This window comes from Aplidium turbinatum, chromosome 6, assembly GCF_918807975.1.
Source record: "Aplidium turbinatum chromosome 6, kaAplTurb1.1, whole genome shotgun sequence".
Classification (NCBI taxonomy): Eukaryota; Metazoa; Chordata; class Ascidiacea; order Aplousobranchia; family Polyclinidae; genus Aplidium; species Aplidium turbinatum.
Genome location: NC_137477.1, coordinates 24,989,562 through 25,009,671, shown reverse-complemented (window position 1 = coordinate 25,009,671; position 20,110 = coordinate 24,989,562). Strand labels below are relative to the sequence as shown.

At 37.7% G+C, this 20,110-nt stretch overlaps 1 protein-coding gene across 3 annotated transcripts; it reads right to left on the bottom strand.

Annotated features, from left to right (window-relative positions):
• Positions 1-1,683: 1,683 nt before the first annotated feature.
• Positions 1,684-9,760, bottom strand: LOC145771880 (meiotic nuclear division protein 1 homolog). 3 transcript variants are annotated; one of them, XM_082583631.1, is made up of 5 exons: positions 9,658-9,760; positions 8,857-8,980; positions 8,343-8,566; positions 6,090-6,204; positions 1,684-5,527 (listed from the first exon to the last, which is right to left on the bottom strand). In XM_082583631.1, the coding sequence occupies exons 1-5, from the start codon at positions 9,658-9,660 to the stop codon at positions 5,376-5,378; spliced, it is 618 nt and encodes a 205-aa protein (XP_082439757.1). In that variant the 5' UTR covers positions 9,661-9,760; the 3' UTR covers positions 1,684-5,375. The 3 variants fall into 3 exon arrangements, with proteins under 3 accessions (XP_082439757.1, XP_082439758.1, XP_082439756.1); XM_082583632.1 differs by lacking the exon at positions 9,658-9,760 and adding an exon at positions 9,469-9,609; XM_082583630.1 differs by lacking the exon at positions 9,658-9,760 and having other exon boundaries at positions 8,857-9,336.
• Between the last annotated feature and the right edge of the window lie 10,350 nt (positions 9,761-20,110).

Sequence of the window (20,110 nt, the reverse complement as noted above, 5' to 3'; positions counted from 1 at the left end):
TTTAGTCCTCTGGGGCCCGTAATGTAGCAAAAGGGTCCGGAAAGATAATTGAGTGCATGTGATGATTGAGTGCTAGTTGAGTGCCCAGGAGGCAGGGGGGCGCGCCCCCCTGCCTCCTGGGAATCGACGCCTATGATGGAAGAGTATATGCACTAAACGTCAGAGAATGTCAGAGATGAAGTACCATTTTTCAAGTTATGATTGTTACATACTAGTAGTCGTCACAATTATCATCGGTACTGTCTGTTGTGTCTTGATCTAATGGAAGGACATTGTTTGGGTTTTCACAGGACACAAGTTGGCATTGCCCACAAGCAGAGGTACACGGAAATCCGTACCTCCTACATGTACATCGCCGTGTTGTGCAAGCGATCGTGCAATTACAATGCACAATCTTTAACAGATTGTCCCGTGCAGGGTTTTTCAGAGTCATTACTGGTGCGAATTGTTTGTCCTCAATCTTCCAACTCCAGCCAGTAGGGTCCAAATTGCTTTTTAGTCCTAACCATATCATTATTTGATAGTAAGCACGCAGAGACTGGAATATTGTAGAAGATGCAGTTGGTGGGAGTCGAGCTGGCGCAACGAAAGATGACACTGAAACTACTTTCTTTTTCAACACAGAATGTCGCAAAGATGCCAGCGAATCGCTTTGCTTTCCAGCATAGAGTAGAACCATTGACTGTTTGCCATACTCTTCAATTGCATCCACCTTCTGGCCAGGTTTTGTAAATGCAAGTGCCAAGGATTCTAGCTCTTTTTCGCCTTTGGTGGCTTTCTGAAAGAGTGTTCTCTTTCCTATTCCGAAGATTCGTGAGGTGGTATCGCATCCTGTAAACGCATGGATGAAGAATAACTGAGAACATAGCTGTTGTCGAAGACATTCCTTTAGGGTATTAATATTGTACACCCTCTGATCTTTAGACCTCTTGTCCGAACGAAAATACATTGTCTTCTTCCGACTGTCCATACGATAGAGGAAAAGGATCAAGAGATCTGTGTCTTCTCCAACCAGGGTTTTAGTGTGGTATTCAGAAGCTGCAATAGCTGCCTGAACAATATCATAGTCGGCATCTCCTTCAGCATTTATAACTGTGGGGCCTTTCTCTCGCAGTTTGTTGCTTATCATATTGATCAGCCCTTGCTTATTGCAGCCCTGTGAGAGGAATTCCTCCTTGTTTCCAGGGAAGACTGTTGCTGGAATGAAGCTCACTTTTGGATGACTTTTCTGCTGACGGCGTTGGTGGGTACAGTCCTTCACTGATGGTTGATCACGATAACCGTCGAAAACGACTGTCGCCATCCCGTAATTGCGTAGGGTAAAGTCGACATAGCCATCCGCAAGGGCGCCGTATGTGCTTCCCTTCGTCCATTGCACGCGATGCATGAGGGAACCACCATCAAGGACATACTTCTCGGTCTGTGGTACTTCGTTGGTAGCAGCCTCATCAGATAGGCTGCTTGCGTACTCATCGATTGCTTTAGCAAGCTGTGTTTTCTCTGGCTTCCCCATAATGTTCCTTGTCTCAAACAGGGCAGGTGGGAATGGGCTCAGTTCGTATTCTAGAACCTCCTCTAGACAGGGCCTCTGAGAGAAGTTTTCACTAGGGGTACGAAGAATCATTCCGCGCCCCTTTAGTCTTGGGCAAAACGCATGATGTTTACTTCAAAGACATATTGCACACCATCCAACATTTTATTGCAGGATTGTACATCTGTGCGAAATAATAGTATCAGGTTGCAATAAAACTATTATAATAGTTATTTAGTGTTTTGTATTGTGCAATGTGCATATCATGTAATCTGTCCCTCAACAATTTGTGCATCCTGCGTTGAATTCGTGAATCAGTTGTTGATTGGGTTGTAGAGAGGTGTAGCTTGTAGGCTACAGATTTAATGTAAGATTTTCAAATTCAATTATTTATTTCTCTTAGATGAAGATATTTCTCTCAATATTTGAAAGGAAATTACCGATCTCAATGAAAAGAAAAGTAGGCCTATATAACCAATGCATTCTCCCAACAATAACATAGGCTACGGAGCAGAAACATGGAACTTAACGAAAGCACTAACACTCAAACTACGCACTGCGCAAAGATCACATGAAAAAGTACTCTTAGGCATTACATGGAAAGAAAGGAAACCAGCCAAATGGATACAACAAACACAAATCAAAGATATCATTCAAACAATAAACAGTTTAAAGTGGAATTGGGCAGGACATAATATTGTTTTTGTTTGTTTTATTATCTTTATCCTGCATTGCGGGAAAGCGGACTTGAGCGCTATGCATCGGTGTACGCCTTCCGACGACACCTGACCCACGCTGCAGCCGACTGCAATGTCTGTTTCCGGTTGTCTACTATACGTATTAGGGTGTGACAGCCGCCCCGACCTTTTTAGAATTTGCCTACCTTTTTTTTGGTGGTGAGGTTTTACCTGTATAAGATTCCTGTAAAGTTTCAAAAAAATTGGTCAAGGTTTAGAGGTGGCCCGTGGCCACTAAAGTTTTTGGGGGGTGCGCGATGTATTTTTAGGGGTGCTTTTGCTATATCTCGGCTCCTAGACATGATAGAAGGTCGTTCTATAGCTCAATCGATGCAGAATAAGCAAATTTGTATTAGACTTGTGAAGAAACTATTTGCCTAAAATGTTTAGTTTTTGAGTTATTTGATAAAAACCCGTTTTTTGCACAAATTTTGTGAAAAATTGTTACATATGAATTGAATATTTTATCATTTTCACTTTTTCTTCTTAGGAACACCTGGAGAAGTACAGAAGATGTAACTCTTCAAAGTTTAAACCTAAGTTACCTCATGTTTTGTTTTGTTAGAAGCATAGAAACTGAACACTAACATTGTGTTTACTGTTAAGGCAATTTTTATGGTGGTAAGTGCTAATTTATATTACATGTTATGTCACAGTTTAAAGATCATCATCATCAACCAATTTTGATTATATCCCCTTCCACACCTCATTTATTGGGTTGACAGAGTTCATGTTCAGGGCTACAAGGTCATGTTTTACAAGTTCTTCCCAAAAAAGTTTTGGTCTACCTTGACCCCGCTGTGCTGCGATGTTAACACATCTGACCTGTGAGATCCAGCTTGAGCTGCGCTCAACGAGACCAAGCCATCTCAGTCTGCCTAATTGGAGGACTTCACTGATGTCTTTTATTTTGAGCTTTGATAGAAGTGTCCCAAACTGGATGTTGTCTTCAGGCTTGACTAGGCGAGTCATCTTACCATCAGAGCGATGGCCAGCAGATATGAGGATCAAGAAGGGGATGATTGTGAAGATCTGCTATGAAGCCCTAGCACAGGGATTTGTGATGGATGATTATGAGGAGCTAGTCAAACTAATGCTTTTGCATCTTGGTGAGGGAGCTGAGACCTTTGGAGGTTTTCTACATCCGGGTGCTTGTCACCACGCCAGATGGATGGCCAAGATTTTATACTGCATCAAGATCGTTCTTCTCACTAAAGTTATTACTAGAGATCTTCCTGCAGGTTTTATATGTTCTAAGCAACAGCTAAAGAAAATCCAAAAATTTGTTCAGCTTGTTGTATATTCCCATGTGCCATGGTGGCTAACCACTTTTGTGTCAACTTCTGCTCCTTGCAACGCACCTAGAACTTATCAACGTCAACGAGTATGAATAAATCGAAAGCAGTATGGCCAAAGCAGCTCTTAAAGCTCTAAAGGGGCACATGTGATATCTTAGTGAAGAACTTATCCCCCTTACCCTTTTCGATAGCAGTGTGTCTGACGGGACAAAGCAGAAAATTGTTCAAAAGCTGACAAGCTTCGAAGATCCTGGACATTCTTTGAAAAGAGAAGCAAGTGATTTTGGCAAACCCTCCTTTCCTTCCGTTGCTACAAAACCAACAGATGACTTGAGCTCCTTTGTTGGAGAACATTCTTGGAGCTTCTTCAGAATCTTGAGGATTGACACGACCTTTTAAGTGTTGGTGTTGTTGATTGGTGCCAGAACGGCAGCTACTGTGAAGCAAAGAAACGGGTTTCAAATCTTTGTGTTGTTAATGATGCAGCAGAAAGGGGTGTCAAACTGTGCCAAGACTTTATAGACACTACTAAAACAGAAGTTTCATTTCAAAATATTCTTCAAGTAGTTGAGAACAGCAGAAATTCTATGCCCAATCAGCGTAAACAATACTTACATCCATTTCGGTGTTGGTTTCTCACATTGTGATTTTTATCATCGCTGTTCCTTGCTCTTAAATGTATTTTGTGATTTTGTTTAACAAAACATGTGAAACAAAACATGTGAATTCATCATTTCATTGATTTTCCATGTGTTTTAACCCAAGAAGAAAAGGTGCTAAGAACATTTTTCTCACAAATATGCAAAAAACAGGTTTTTCTCAAATAACTCAAAAACTAAACATTTTAGACTGAACATTTGTTCACAAGTTTGATATAAACTTGCCTATACTGCATCGATTGAGCTATAGCATGACCTTCTATCATGTCTACGAGCTGAGATATAGCAAAAACGCCCCTAAAAATGCATCGCTCACCCCCAAAAACTTTAGTGGCCACGGGCCACCTCTAAACCTTGACCAATTTTTTTGAAACTTTACAGGAATCTTATACAGGTAAAACCTCACCACCAAAAAAAAGGTAGGCTCTGTGAAACCAAGTTTTAAAAATCATGGGGCGGCTGTCACACCCTAATACGTATGACTTAAATTTGGTACTACCCATTACTCGAAATCGATCACTGGGTAGAGGCAATTATCGTAAAGTTTCTTGCCCAGGGAAACAACAGCAAGTGCGGGTGGCTGGAAACGAACATGCAGGCTCTCGACTGCGAGCCCAACGCGCTAACCACTCGGCCACTGCTGCCGACTGCTGCGAACAACACTGACAACAGATGGACAAGAAGAGCTACTGATAGGGTTGCCAGAGTTTTCCCCTCAAAATAGTGAACATTTTGAAAGCGTGCGGCCGCACCCTCAAAGTTTTCAAAAAAACATGTTAAGTTAAACGCTAAGATAGGCACCAGTTCGTATGCAATGAATATTAATGTCCTCAGCCGAGCAGATAACCTGAAAGATTTCCTTTCACAAGTTACAATAACATAGATGAAATCACTTTCGAATTTGAAACGTTACACGTAGGATATAGGCTACTGATAAGTTTCTTTTTTGCTTCTATGCTCTTTTTCATATAATTTGAAATATAAAAGTTTAAACGTTGTAGCCAACATCGACAAACACATCGAAACTTCAGAAAACGCTACGCTTTCTTGTAACATGGTTCGTCTTTAATATGGTTCGTCTTTAATACAATGCATTTTGCAAAAAGGTAAACAAAGTTAACAAATGAAAATAAATAAAGCAAACAGTTTTTCATTCAATATAGTCAAGTTCTTCTGGAATTCCAAATTGTTTGTCTATTTGCTTCTCGTCAATTGGAAACTTTTTCTTGATCCATGATTTTAATGTGAACAAATTGTCAGTCCATCGATTAGCAGCTTCTTTAGCCATGGCACTTTCTTCACCTAAATAGATGGGGTTTTAAGTATGAAGCACTTTTGCATAACACCGTTCCGAGATCAATCCAGACCAAGGGAGACTATTGCAGGAACACGGTTTATCCATTTACAATGCCGCTAACGCCATGTTCTTTCATACCAAAGTTTCAGACTTGAAATGCGGCTGTTCAAGACAAAATATTTCAAAAGTGTGTTTCAATGAAAAATTGCTTTGTCTTGCTTGTGTTTTATTTCGAACATAAAAATATAATTTCAGTCTTTTTGTACATTTGAGCAAAAGATCTGATGGCCGCTTGCCACCTTACTTTTGACCTTGACACTTACCGCAATTTACTGGCACAACAATGCACCATAAACGATGTAGAAATTTTGAAACTTCAAAAATAGGTCAAAACACAAGACAACTATCTATCAGCATTGGTTAGTCAAATCAAAGGTTTACAATACACCACAAAACAATGCCCTCAACTTAAGCACAAATTGTGATTATGATCAAGCGATCGGGTGGCCACAAATCACCATTTGGGCTAATAATCCAACTCAGCAACTCAATCCAGATTTTTCTTACTCATCTGGTTGATAACGACAGGATCGTTTTCTTTGTGCTTTTCTAATTCTGACAACAGGTCTGCTTTTTTTGATTGAAGCAAGGAGATTTCCTTCAAAGTATTTTCTCTTTCAGGCTAAACAAAAATACACACATGAAACTCGTAAATTTTTCTACCACAAATCAGGGGAGCAACTCTTTTAGGCGCCGGTCAAATAGGCGCGCACACTGTGGCGTCTGCATATTTAGGCGCGGAGCACTGTGGGGCCCGTTCATTTAGGTGCTATTCTTAGTAAAATCTGCAGATTGTATCAGCTTGGCAGGTAGGGCAACGCCTTTCACACAAAATGTTGTATTGAACAGAAAATTATGTCATGGCTTCCGTGAGTGAAGCTGCTTAAACCGGCAATGCTTTTCACACACAAAATGTTATATTGAACAGAAAATTATATTGTTTTTTATTGCGCGTGTTCGGCATTTATTTGTTGTTAGTCCAGGTTTGCGTCGGCGAAAGCTTTATCAATAAATTATTCAAGTTTCCGAACATGACTGAGTTCACTTTTAGCGAGTCAAATAATAACTACACTAAACATCAGTAAAAAATATACCATATTCAAGTGGGTGATAGGCTTGAGTGAAGAATAACTTAGTTTTCCTTCAAAACCCCGACTAGGTTTAATAACGAGCTAAGTCGCACCATTATGCTTGCAACTTGTAGCCAGGGTTCATATGCCCTATTCTATAGGCAACCTTTAGGCATTGAAAGAGCCATTTGGTTTCGTCTCCATTAAACAAAAACCTGCTCGGAGCCGCACCATCTAACTGACTGCTTACAGCAAAAGCCTAACATTACAGGAAAGCCTTTTGTTCGAGTAATTCGGCCGCACCCTGTAGAACTGATTTGTAGTTACCATTCCAACAGCTGTCAACTTTTAACATGACTGGGAAACATAACTAATCGGTTTATGGTCAGATATAAACATACACATATTCTTTTAATGATTTATTTCACGCAGTTAATGCGATTTCTGCTCCTGAACTTCATTGCATAGCGCATCCGCGTGAGCCAGAGCGCAGAGATAAAAGAGCTGCATGCGGCTCGGGAGTCGCAGGTTGCCGACCGCTGCCCTATAGAAATGTATTCATGTAGTAGAGCGTTGTCTCATACGTACTCGCCATACGACTAATCCATCCCGAGTAGAAGTAATTGGGAAAGATAACAGATTAAGTAAGGTTCCATCTGGCTGCAACTTGAGTTCAGGATGCATAGCAAATGTCCTGTGGAGATGTGCTAATATCAAGAGTAGTAGAGCGTTGTCTCGCACCTCATCTCCACATGCGCATTAACAAAACAACATATTTTTCTGTTCAATATAACATTTCGTGTGAAAAGCATTGCCCTACCTGCCAAGTTGATACAATCTGCAGACTTTACTAAGAATAGCACCTCAATGAACGGGCGCCACAGTGCTCCGCGCCTAAATATCCAGACGCCACAGTGTGCGCACCTATTTGACCGGCGCCTAACTGTCTGCGCCTAAAAGACGTGGATCCCAAATCAGAGCCAACATCAAAATGGCAGTTTTGTCAGGTATAAAACAATTCAATTTTGGTAGAAAGTGATTTTTTGTAACCATAGATAAATAAAACCTAACAACCAGACGGCATTTAACATAATACAATGAAATGAAAATTAACTAAAAATTACATGTACGTTTTCCGCCATACTCATGTTAGCCCTTTTCAAGTAACCACTGACTGATGTTCTTCATAAATTAAAATTACAAAACTGATCTACATACACAGAAATCGAAAAAAGATACGCGTGAGAATGAAACGGCAAGGCCTCTAAAAAAATACAAATCAATGACGCAAAATTACGTGAAGACATTTAGGAGATAGGAGGCGCCTGCGGCAAACAGCTGCCAATTGAGGCAAGGATTGCAAGATTTTAAAAGCAAAGCCTAGATTTTAGTATCAAATTCGGTAAACCATTTACGTGCAATTCTAATAGACTCTAGGGATGGTTTATTGTTTGAACAAGTTTGATAATCGAGTATTGTCTATGATTACAAAACAATTAACAAACCATCTGGTGATATAGACAGAATTTTAGCAACAAAAAATGGTAAAACCTCATGATTTTTGCATAAATTTCTAAAGTTTATCGCGCTGTTCTAGCAACTTTTATAGCAACGTGGCATACAGTACATGCAGCACTATGCAAACAATACGTCAAAAATGTGCATATTATGAAGAAATATTAAACCTTACACAAGTTGGTCTTTCAGATTGGGCTTGGTCAATTTTGATTTGCAGTGATGTTTGTTTTTCTTCTGTTTCCATGATTTTCTTCTGAAGGTTTTTCAATTGATTTTGTTTCACATTTAAAACTTGGCTCTTGAATGCCCAGAAATAACTACTTGACCCAACCTTTTCGCAATTTACCAGGTTGTCGTCAACTAGACTTTGCAGCACTTCCTTCACTGACATAGGAGCTGTGAATACATCCTAGGCTGTGATCCGAACATAAACAACAACACACAAACTCGGTATTAAAAAGGTCTGTTTGATGTGTTTGCAAAAGTTATTACAAACTCTCAATCAGTGTTTGGCGCTATATGAATTGGCTTATCTTTAATGTTTTAAAAATATATAAGGCATGAAATCAAAGAAAAAAAAAACTTTGTTAAATGAAAATACTGCTTAAAAATTTACATCTTACACAAGCCACCCTGTACATTTATAAAAACATCATATACACTATACAGATCACTTTTTGACATACTTATGCCTTTTGATTTGGGAGCAATTTTTTCCAATTCCTTAAGATGAAAGAATTCTTTCTTTTCAAAAAATATTTCCATCATTCTATTTCTTTTTTCTTCAAAGCTTAAGCCCCGTTTCTTTGACTGAAAAAAGTAACTCATGAAGTTGATATCACTGCACCAACTAGAAAGCATTTTTTTGTTGGCATGTTTATTTTTATCTGATATTAATTAACCAAACGTCACATACTGTAATTGGCATACATCTATGAACTAAACAAATATACCTTTGTCAAAATGTTTCTGCTTTATATGAGCACTCACTGAATAAGAAAATTATGACTAAGCCCCAATGATCTTGTTTGACCAACACAAGTGATACTGGTATATAGGAGCATTATTCGCATTATACATTAGGAGCAAAATGGTTGGAACACCCGTTCAATTTAACAAAAATAAAGAGCCCAAAATGTAGATACTAAACATATACCAGGTAAACAATTCGAAAACTAAATTGTTTTTTTCCTCATTGTGGGTTTTTTTATTTTTTCATTACATTAAGCATTATTTATTTAAATACATATATACAGCATATATTATACTAGAATTTGTGTTACAGAATTGTTGCTTACTTTTAAACTTTACTGTGTGTGCATGAATGACACAAAAAAAAATCAAAAGCTGTCTTCTCTACATTTTCATAATAAATTAACATATTAAATAATAAAACCCCAACAATTCTTTTGTATAGCAGTTTAGAATGCACAGAATTATCAATTATGATGAATTAATGAAGCTTTTCAATAATAAAATCAAAGCACCATATTTCTCTTGTAACTTGTCAAAGACAAGTGAATAGCAATTCTTGTTCAGTGTAAAGTGCTGATCTGCAAGGCAAGCAAAGAAAATGTTACTGAGCCTACTTCCTGTGTTGATAGAATAATTAGTTAGTTTAGTGCAAATGCAGAAGCTTCGCTAATGCTTTCTTCTTGGACACTTGGTGCAAAATCAAAACTGATGTTTTCATTTCATTTTGATACTTAATCAAATTGGAGTAATTTCTATTCATTATGACACTGCAATTGGACAACACCTGCTTAACAAAAAAGAATATGCACTGAACTTTAGGCTTGAAAAATTCTTTGCAGGTCTCGAAATTCGTTTTTGTTGATAGCGGACAAATATGTCCAGTCTGAGCAGCTATCTCGGTGGACACACCAGTTTTAGCGTCGATTGTCATGTTTAATCAATTTATCTTGATAATTCTTCTCCATTTGAAAACTATAGCTATGATTTAGAAGGCTTTTTAAAATTTCAGCAAAGTCACTCTGAAAGGCTTTCACCATACCAACGACATGAGCTTGAAGTCAACGCGCTGTGTAGCTACTTAATTGCAATTGTTTGCAACAGATATAACCTCCCCAATAAAATGTACATTTTTGCAGTTGTATACTGTGTAGTAGGGTGTACCATTTTTCAAAAAGTTTTTAGAAATTAGTGCGGCTATGTGTTACGGGTTTCCACCTTTGTTAAAAACAATTTTGGTGAAGTTTCAGAATTTTCCCGCCAAAACTGTGGTTCTGCCGCCATTTTTTCAAAATGGCTGCCAGGTAAGATATTGTGAAAATCTACAGCCTTAAACTGGTGTAATGTGATCATATAATATGTCGATTACGGGTTTTTTTTGGTCGCAGAACACGAATTTGGGGTTAAATATGCTCTACGACAACAATTTTACAAAGTGAATTTTGACGTATAGATGTGACCACACTGTTTTGGACTGCATATATACATGAAAAGAGCATCTTATTGTCATTTTAACCTTGAAATGCATGTATGTATAAACTTCTCTAGTCGGTGTGATTATATCAATCAGTATGAGGGAAAAATTTACATGAACTTTCTCATGTACTTTCAGATCTGATGAAAACCTACTAACTAGTTTACAGTAGCCTGTAGCCTACTTAGTTACTAGCCTACCTGCTTACTAACTAATGGACGGCAACAGAGTACCCCACGGCAGACCAAAAGGTTCGAAAAACCGAAATGAACTCTCCCAACTGGGTAAATGCCTTACTTCTACCCGACGAAGATCATCATTAGCTACAGTGACTCGAAGAGTAGCTAGTGATCCTACTACGCAAGTTACTAGATTCAGATCAGTTATGCCACTCAATGAGACGGCCGGTGAAGCACACCGGTCATTGGCACAAAGACCAAAAAGAAAGTACTTCCTCATTGGGAACACTAGTGAAAGACTAGGTGTTTCTAAGCTTCCTAAAAGCTCTGACGTTCTAGCTAGGCTGTTGTTCCTCAGAGACGAAAGTCACAGAACGATCAGCCAATCCATCGTGATTGCAAGGGAGGAAATTCGCCAGGTATGGAAACATCATTTTGGCGTGGGTTTGGTATTTGGTAAGAAAAATGAGAAACAACCTGGAACAGAGAAGGAATCGTGTAAGCTTATTGTTAAAAATGCGGATATAGACCGGCATCTGAAGAATTTGTATGAAACTTGGTATCAACTAGAACTTGATTCCAGGCGTGAGAGGAATAGCAGTGATTCATTTAAAAAACGTTTGCATGATATGGAAGAAAAGCTCAAGGATCCTCTGAATATATGTAAGACTACCTCGCGGTCAATTCTCATGCATTCTGGTATCATTGATTGGAAAACAGATCTGGAACATCTGAAAAATCAGCTTCAGCGAGATCAAGTAGGTTGCGCATTGGGCAGAGATGCTTTGCAGAAGAGACGGGATTTAGCTAGAGAAAAACGACTCAGCGCAGCTGGTAAAAGGAAACAGAAAGAGGATGTTACTGACAACCTAAAAACAGTGAAGTTGGACTTAAGTACAGATGAAGAAACAGAAAATGATACTGACAATTGGAAAACTCCTGAAAGGAAGAAAAAGAAAATGGATATTATGTCACCTACAGCTATAACATCTGATCGACTTGGATTGAGCTATCGGCAAAGAACAATGTTCGTGGCTGCTGTGGCTCAAGCGTCCGGCATACAAGTCGAAAATTCTAATATCTCAGTCACAACAGCTCGTAGACTGGCTAATAAGACTAGGTCTTCTCACTCCCAAAATATCAGAGATGCGTTCCAGGCCCCTGATTTAGCAATAATTCACTGGGATGGTAAGATTCTGAAAATGAGAGGAAATGTTTCATCAGAACGGTGCTGTGTATATGTGTCTGGTGTTAGTTTTGATAATGAAGGTAACGCAGAAATGAAGCAGCTGCTGGGGGTGCCTGAGATACCAGACGGCACCGGATCATCTCAGGAACAGGCCGTAACAAAGTTGGTGAAAGACTGGAGAGTGAAAGGTGCCATTTGTGGTATGGTGTTTGATACGACTGCAGCCAATTCAGGGAAGTGGCAAGGTGCTTGTACATTGCTGGAGGCAACAATTGGGAAAGCAATTCTGTGGCTTGCCTGCAGACATCATATATATGAACTGCACATAAAACATGCAACTGAAGTTGTGATTGGTGTTACTAAAGACCCAGGTATTAAGTTGTTTAGGAGGTTGAAACGAGAATGGAATGATCTGAAAATAGACTATAAGAATTTGTGTAAATTTGATTGGTACAATAATGATGAATATCTGAGACAGAGAGGCGAAGATGTTTTGGTCTGGAGCTTAGAAATGTTGAAGCTGAAGACTTTCCCACGAGATGATTATAAAGAGTTAGTTCAGCTCGTCGTAGTGTGGTTAGGAGGCTACGTGGACAAGTTCACATTTAAATTACCTGGCCCGGACCATCACGCGAGATGGATGAGCAAGAGCATCTATTTTATGAAGTTAACCTTGCTAACACATCAGTTCCAAATGGACAGTGATGAGAAAAACTGGGTTGAACGGATGTCTGAGTTCATTGGACTATTCTATGCACAAGCCTTCCTGAAGTCGTCAATCACTATCGCCGCTGCAAGAAACGACATGACTTTTATCACTGCGATGTACAAATATTCAAAACTGCAGCCTGAAGTGGCCGAAGCTTGTTTATAATCTTGCTATCGCCATCTTTGGTACCTCACTCCTCAACTTATAGTGTTTGCGTTGTGCGATGAGGGGCTCGATGCCGACACCAGAGAGAAGGTTGCTAAATCGATCTTTGCCACCTCGCGACCATCTGAAATTTCAACAGGAAAGCCCTTGTTTCCAAAATTCGATTCTACTGTCAAAGAAGCTGGTGAAATGAAAGACCTGGTGACCTCTGAATCTTGGCTGGTATTCAATCTTTTGGAACTTACTGATCAAGAGTGGTTACAAATGCCAGTATCAGAATGGAAAAATTTCAGTGATTATAAAAAGCTAAACAAATTCGTTTTGAACGTAAGGGTGGTCAACGATATTGCAGAACGTGGGATTAAGCTAATCACTGATTTTATTGACAGGTGTTCTGACGAGAGCCACCGGCAAGCTCTCTTGCTTGTTGTGCAAAGGCACAGAGAACAGTTCTCAGATTACAAAAAAGCTACCTTAGCCAAACTCAATTGTTAAAGAAATTCGTCAAGAATTTAGTGAATTGAATGTTTGCACAACTCTGGTATTATGTTGATAAAATACTGGGAAATCAGGACTGAAGCATAAGGAATAGCATGCAGAAGAAACAGGGAGGGATCATGTTTGAGAGTGATTAACTCAATTTATTTGTAAATGAATCGTGTTGTTATTTCAAAAGTTTGACAATATTTCAGGAATATTCATTCTGGGGTGAGATATTCTTGGTCACGTTGAGTCCATGTCTATAAAATTTCACCATAAAGTTCAAGTGGTAAAATTTCACTTTGCAAACTTGTTGTCGTAGAGCGTTTTTAACTTCAGATTCGTGTTCTTCGACCCCAAAAACCCCGTAACCGACATATTATATGATCACATTACCCCAGTTTAAGGCTGTATATTTTCATGATATCTTATCTGGCCGCCATTTTTTCAAAATGGCGGCAGAACCACAGTTTTGGCGGGAAAATTCTGAAACTCCACCAAAATACTTTTTAACAAAAGTGGAAACCCGTAATACATAGCCGCACTAATTTCTAAAAACTTTTTGCAAAATGGTACACCCTACTGTGTAGTGTATATATATATTTTTTTGTCAGAATGCAGAAGAAACAATATTGTGAAAATAAAATACAGTGACAAAAGAAGCAAAAGAAAAATGGTGGCAAAGCTATAATGGTTTAAGACATGCATGCTGCAAAGATCCAATTCGAAATTGCCCAATGCCCATCCATACTTGTTACGCATGAATCATTACCACGGTCGACATATCAGTGGCGAATCTGGCAATCGCTTCCTTAAAACATAATAAATTAACATTATTACTATTAGCCCAGGCAAGCTTGTGGCCGGTGGACAGCTTTACAGAATCAGACGTTTAACGTGTACCTACTCTCCGCATATGAACCAAAACATTGTTTTGATGTTCAATCATCTTCATCTTGAGTTTACTTGGTCTAGGTGCAACCTATTTTGTCTCCTGAACACTTCGTCTCCTGAAAAGATAGAAAAAAGTATACAACATAGCCAAAATTGCTAATCAGAGTTGCTGCAAATATTTCAAAATTTTTCCTTGAAAAGATCGAGAGAAAAATACAGAAGCACCAAAGTCGCTGATCGGAGTTGCTGAAACAGTTGACCACTAGGGCGATGACTAAATTTTTTTTTGAGGAAATCGAAAACGCCTGCTATGGGAAACAATGAACTTTTTTATGTGTACCAAGAATGTGAAATTTTTTTTTGAAAATTTTTCAAAAACCTCCCCCACCAATTGATATTTCTGACGTCACTTGGGTACATTTATCTCCTTTTTTATTCCTCATACATTGTTCAAACTTGTTACAGACTCTTTACCATACTAAAAAGGTGGCCCACAGTATGGTGCAGATTAAAAAAAAAAAATTGTCGAAAAAAGTCAAGGAGGTCCAGAGATTTTACCCTTTTTGTCAATATTTTTTGCAACAGCGCCTCTAGCGGAAAATTTTTAATTAGTGTAACTTCATGAATTCTTAAGCGATTTCGGCAATTTTTTTTGTCAGATGGTTTATTTTTGATACTGGGTGACTTGGTAGTTTGTTAGTTGTTACATTTTTACCACTAGATGGCAGTAATTTGTTTTTTTTTTGTGTAAAACTTGCAAAGTCCTCAAATCGACTGCATGATAGGCCTACCCAAATTTATCGTATATTTCCATGTTCTTTTGCAATGTTTCAATATATAATCAGTAAAAATTACTCTACATATTTTCTTAATGTACTACACATGACTCACAATCAGTTTCTTCGTAATATGAATGGCAAATTGTATTATTGTGACAAAATCATTTTTAAATGCAGTACAGGTACACAAAGTATTAATACACAATACTTTGTCCTTAACAGCTTCACAATTTGTTGCATGCAACAAATTTCACACTCAAAATATTTTTCTTTGGTGCACTTATGGAGTTCTTCCATCAGCTTAACAGCTCTTTCAGCAATCATATTCGAGTTAGGGATGTAGAGAACAGAGCAATCCTGGTTCCAATGTGTTTTCAAGCATTTCAGTGCACCGTCACACTTAACATAAAACATATTTAATAAAGCCTAATTTACTGTTGGTATTGGTAGTCCGGTATAACCTTGAACTATTTCATAAACATTGTTTAGGCTATTCAAGAGTACAAATTTGATGAGGATGATGCTTTTATGATATAAATAGTACCGGTACCATAAAGTTACTTCAAAATATCACGGTTCACTATGGTTAAACACTAGTTTCACTTACTTTGATTCCTTCAACAGCCAATAACAATTTTGGGTATGCCTCCTCTGAGTATCTTTGGTCAGAAAACCATTGCTCTTGCCATCCATTAGCAATAAAGTGACATAGGATTTCTAATTTTCCTCTCCATTGCGGGATCAAGAAGTATGCAATTAAAGTATAAATTGCTCGTGAATTCCATCTAGCATTGTGCAAAGAAGGTAGTTTTCTCCATTTTATTTGAGGAAAAACATGATGCAACTGTAAAATTATGAATTTTAAATTGATTTATTAGAAGATGTACCTTTAGTAATCTTACAGCACAGCATGTTCAAATTTTAGCTCACCTTATAAAATTGAAAAGAACGACACAGCTCATATAAGAATTTGAAGTCATCTTTCCAACCAGGATTTTCATTGATGTTGACACAAACTTCTCCACTGTAATATCTCTGCAATTCTTCATATCTTTCGGAGATATCATCAATAAACTTGTAACTCAGAGTTGGTTTGGTGGAATGTTTGCTGACAAAGAAATCCAAGACATGCTTCAGAATTCTGTCCAGTATATGGTGTTGACAACCAATATATTGTGGTCGATCCAGTCCCATCTCAACCATTTTTGTTTGTAATTTCACCACTATGCCATTTAGTCGACCAATATTCACAGCGGCTGTGTCACAAATAATCATTTTGATACTGGACCAGGCTTCATATTCATTCAAAATTCGTTCCAATTCATTGTAAATATCTTGAGCAGATCCACTTTTGCACTTAGTATTCCAAGACGATCTCATCTTCCTTTCAAACCCATCTTCTGCTTCTTCTGATATTGTGCTCTCGGAATAACTGGAGGCCCTGTCACTTTTAGAATCGCTTTCTTTGCTGGACTCATGATATGCAATCCAAAACAACCAATTAAGCACCCCCAACTCCAAAACCCAATACCGGTAACTAAAAAACTAACTTGATAACTAGGCTTACTTGAATTCAATTGCATGATATAGGCCCATTAAATAGACTAGGCTACGCTTTCAAGATTTTATGTACAATACAACAAGCTGGTAATAATTAATAAATCAAATGATTTCAATTATTTTTTTAATTATTAGCAACTTCCAATGCTATTAAAAACTCTTGTCTGGTCTAGCTTTATAGGCTATCAGTTCAGATATAAAGCACTAGTGCCCTCTAGTGACAAAATATATCAAAATAAAGTAACAATAAACCTCCTCAGCATTCAAAATGAGCTTATTGACAAAAAAATTTACCGAAATCGCTTAAGAATTCTTGAAGTTGCACTAATTAAAAATTTTCCGCTAGAGGCGCTGTTGCAAAAAATATTGACAAAAAGGGTAAAATCTCAGAACCCCCTTGACTTTTTTCGACAATTTTTTTTTCAAAATCTTCACCATACTGTGGGCCACTTTTTTAGTATGGTAAGGAATCTGTAACAAGTTTAAACAATGCATGAGGAATAAAAAAGGAGAAAAATGTACCCAAGTGACGTCAGAAATATCAATTGGTGGGGGAGGTTTTTGAAAAATTTTCAAAAAAAAATTTCACATTCTTGGTACACATAAAAAAGTTCATCGATTCCCATAGCAGGCAAAAAAATTTTTTTTTAGTCATCACCCTATTGACCACGCTTAGAAGTATTTTAAAATAATAGTTGATAAACCGCATTTCGGGTTATTTTGATAAACCAAACCTCACTTTCAGGTTAGGGTTATCAAATTAAGATTGTAGCCCCTCCATTACAAATGATCACGAGCTGCCACACTGGAATGATCTATTCACTTCCAACCAACCTTTCTAGACAAAATTACAGAGAAAAAGTCACATTTATTTGGTGGTGGCTCATAAAAATTCAATGATTAATTCAAGAAAATTTATTTAATATGTTTGTGGGATGGGAACTCTGATCAGCAACTTTGGCTTTGTTCTATTTTTTCTCTCGATCTTTTCAGGAACTGAAATCGGGGAACGAAGTGTTTAGGGGATGAAATAGGTTGCATCCACTTGATCTTGAACTTATATTTGTTGCAGTCGCTCAATTGCCAGCTATGCTAATAACAAAAATACAGCAACTTGAAAGCTACCTTATAGTTTAAGCATCCAAATACAATACTAATTTGGACCAATCATAGCACTGGCTACGTATTAGTATTGAACTACTTACTTGGGCACCAAAATTACTCGGAAATGATTGTTAGTTTGTCTTGTAAAAATTTCTCGTTGACCAGTGTAATAGATTAAGTCAATTGCCTAACCTTTTGCATGGGTATGGAAAGGTATAACACAAAAACCGTCTACCTAAATAATCTCTACAACTTCTCAAAAATTCTCCGAATCGGTTTTCTCCAAAAAAAAGGTTGTCTCCGAAACGGAATTTCTCTAAATCGTCTACAAGTTGAATTTACCAAAACGACCCATTCCGCTATAATTATGGACCTTTTTATGATGGTGTGCAACCAATTAAGTTTGATTTATGGCTTTGTTGCCAGATAAAAAAATTTGTTTCAAATTTGAAAAAATTTCCAAATTTCAAAAGATTCTCCACATCTAACAGCACTAGTAATGCCAAATATAAAACTATGTCTTACTTTGAGAACACTTTAAAGCCATTGAAGATAAAAACTTGGACATTTTGAGGTCTTGTGTGAAGACTAACCTTAGGAAGTGGCTATTTTTACACAATGAGGTGTTGCCAGAGTCAGGATTAAAATTAGGAAGGGTTAAGGTAAGGGTTAAAGTTAGGAATAAGTTTAGGGTTTTGATCTTTGCCCAGGACTAAAAAATTTCCCAAATACAAGTTTTTGTTTTCAACAGCTTTAAACTTTTCTCAAATTAGGGCAGAATTCCTTATCTGGCAACACTGGTGAGGCTATTCTTACACTATATAGTGTAAATATAGCCACAGCCAAAACCTTAACCCTGCTGTGAAACAATGGTCAGTGCTGTGCTGCTCACTGATGCCACAGACAGCAATCCATTTTCTTCTTTATACCTATGGCTCTCTTGTTGCACATGTGCATTTCATGCAGTCTCATTGATCACTTCATGCTGTAGTGTATATATCGCTTTAACGTCTAGATAAGCAAATTTAGTGTATGGTTATCATGCAAAAATCTTTAGAAATTTATGCAAAAATCATGAGGTTTTACCATTTTTTGTTGCTAAAATTCTGTCTATATCACCAGATGGTTTGTTAATTGTTTTGTAATCATAGACAATACTCGATTATCAAACTTGTTCAAACAATAAACCATCCCTAGAGTCTATTAGAATTGCACGTAAATGGTTTACCGAATTTGATACTAAAATCTAGGCTTTGCTTTTAAAATCTTGCAATCCTTGCCTCAATTGGCAGCTGTTTGCCGCAGGCGCCTAAAACAAAAAACATATTAGATAAAAAAGGCCAAATGGATAGGCTATTTACCTGTTTATATTAAAAATAATGAAATATACATAATTATACAACAAATTTGCTTATATATATTTTATTGGATTATTGAAGAATTTCTTCTAAATAGTTGGTTTATTTATTTTCTGATGAAATATACAAATTCTCATTGTTGCAGGCCCGTAGCCAGCCGGGGGCGAGGGGGCCTCGACCCCCCTGAAAAAAAATTTGCCCCCCCTGGCAAAATCACAACGTTTTCGAGCAACAGCAACATTTATAATGATTTTGCCCATCTTTTCCGTTTTTTTTTCTTTTTTTGGCCCCCCTAAAGAAAAGTTGGCCCCCTTGCTCTGCGGTCTGGCTACGGCCCTGAACTGTTGTGCAATTCAAGCATATTTGGGGTGCACTTGAAGTCTTTGCAACACATTTTGTGGTCCAACAGGTGAGAATGAATTCTTCTGACAACTTCCAATAGTTGAATTTGTGTTCTGTTTCTAGGCTTTGTTTTTGTAGCAGTAGGCCTAACTAGTGAAAATATTACCATGATAATGATACTTCACCACATCACCAATGTGATCAATTGAGCGAATAGATGCACGGCACGCTATGGTTAAACTTAGATCAATTCCTGCTATTTTTTCTGAATCAGTGACTTCATGGACAAATTTAGTGAGAGAACTTTAAAAGTGGAGTTTGGTATTTTATTTAGGTGTTTCTTGGTTTTTTCATCTGTAAAAATGTTGCTTAGCTTTGGCAATATATTCACCTTGCACATTACACAGTACTCGGCTGGCAAGCCGGCGGTTGTGCACTTGTGTTAGACTAACGATCGATTGAAACGTGAACACATTACGTTTCTGTGTAGGCTAGGCTACCTACTTTTGAGCGTTGACATTATAATTCCAAAATAATATCTATATTATTCATATTTATCGATATTTTATGACTTGTTTTTAATGTTTTTACTTAATTTTAATGAATTGTAGCAAAAATAATTCTGAAAGTAGCCCAAAAGGTATAAAAGGATTGTAGCGGATAAGTTTTAATCCGCTACAGTGGTGACATCTGGCACCACTGGCTGCCTTAGCCGGTGAGCGCAGTCTGACCTAT

Bases quoted from the DNA above. Each gene is read 5' to 3' on its own strand.
- LOC145771880 (XM_082583630.1), bottom strand. From the start codon at position 9,031: ATGCTTTCTAGTTGGTGCAGTGATATCAACTTCATGAGTTACTTTTTT. The intron at 6,205-8,342 runs GTAAGGTTTAAT...ATTTTTGTTTAG, and splicing joins AATCTGAAAGACCAACTTGT to CCTGAAAGAGAAAATACTTT. The intron at 5,528-6,089 runs GTAAGAAAAATC...CCATCTATTTAG, and splicing joins TGTCGTTATCAACCAGATGA to GTGAAGAAAGTGCCATGGCT.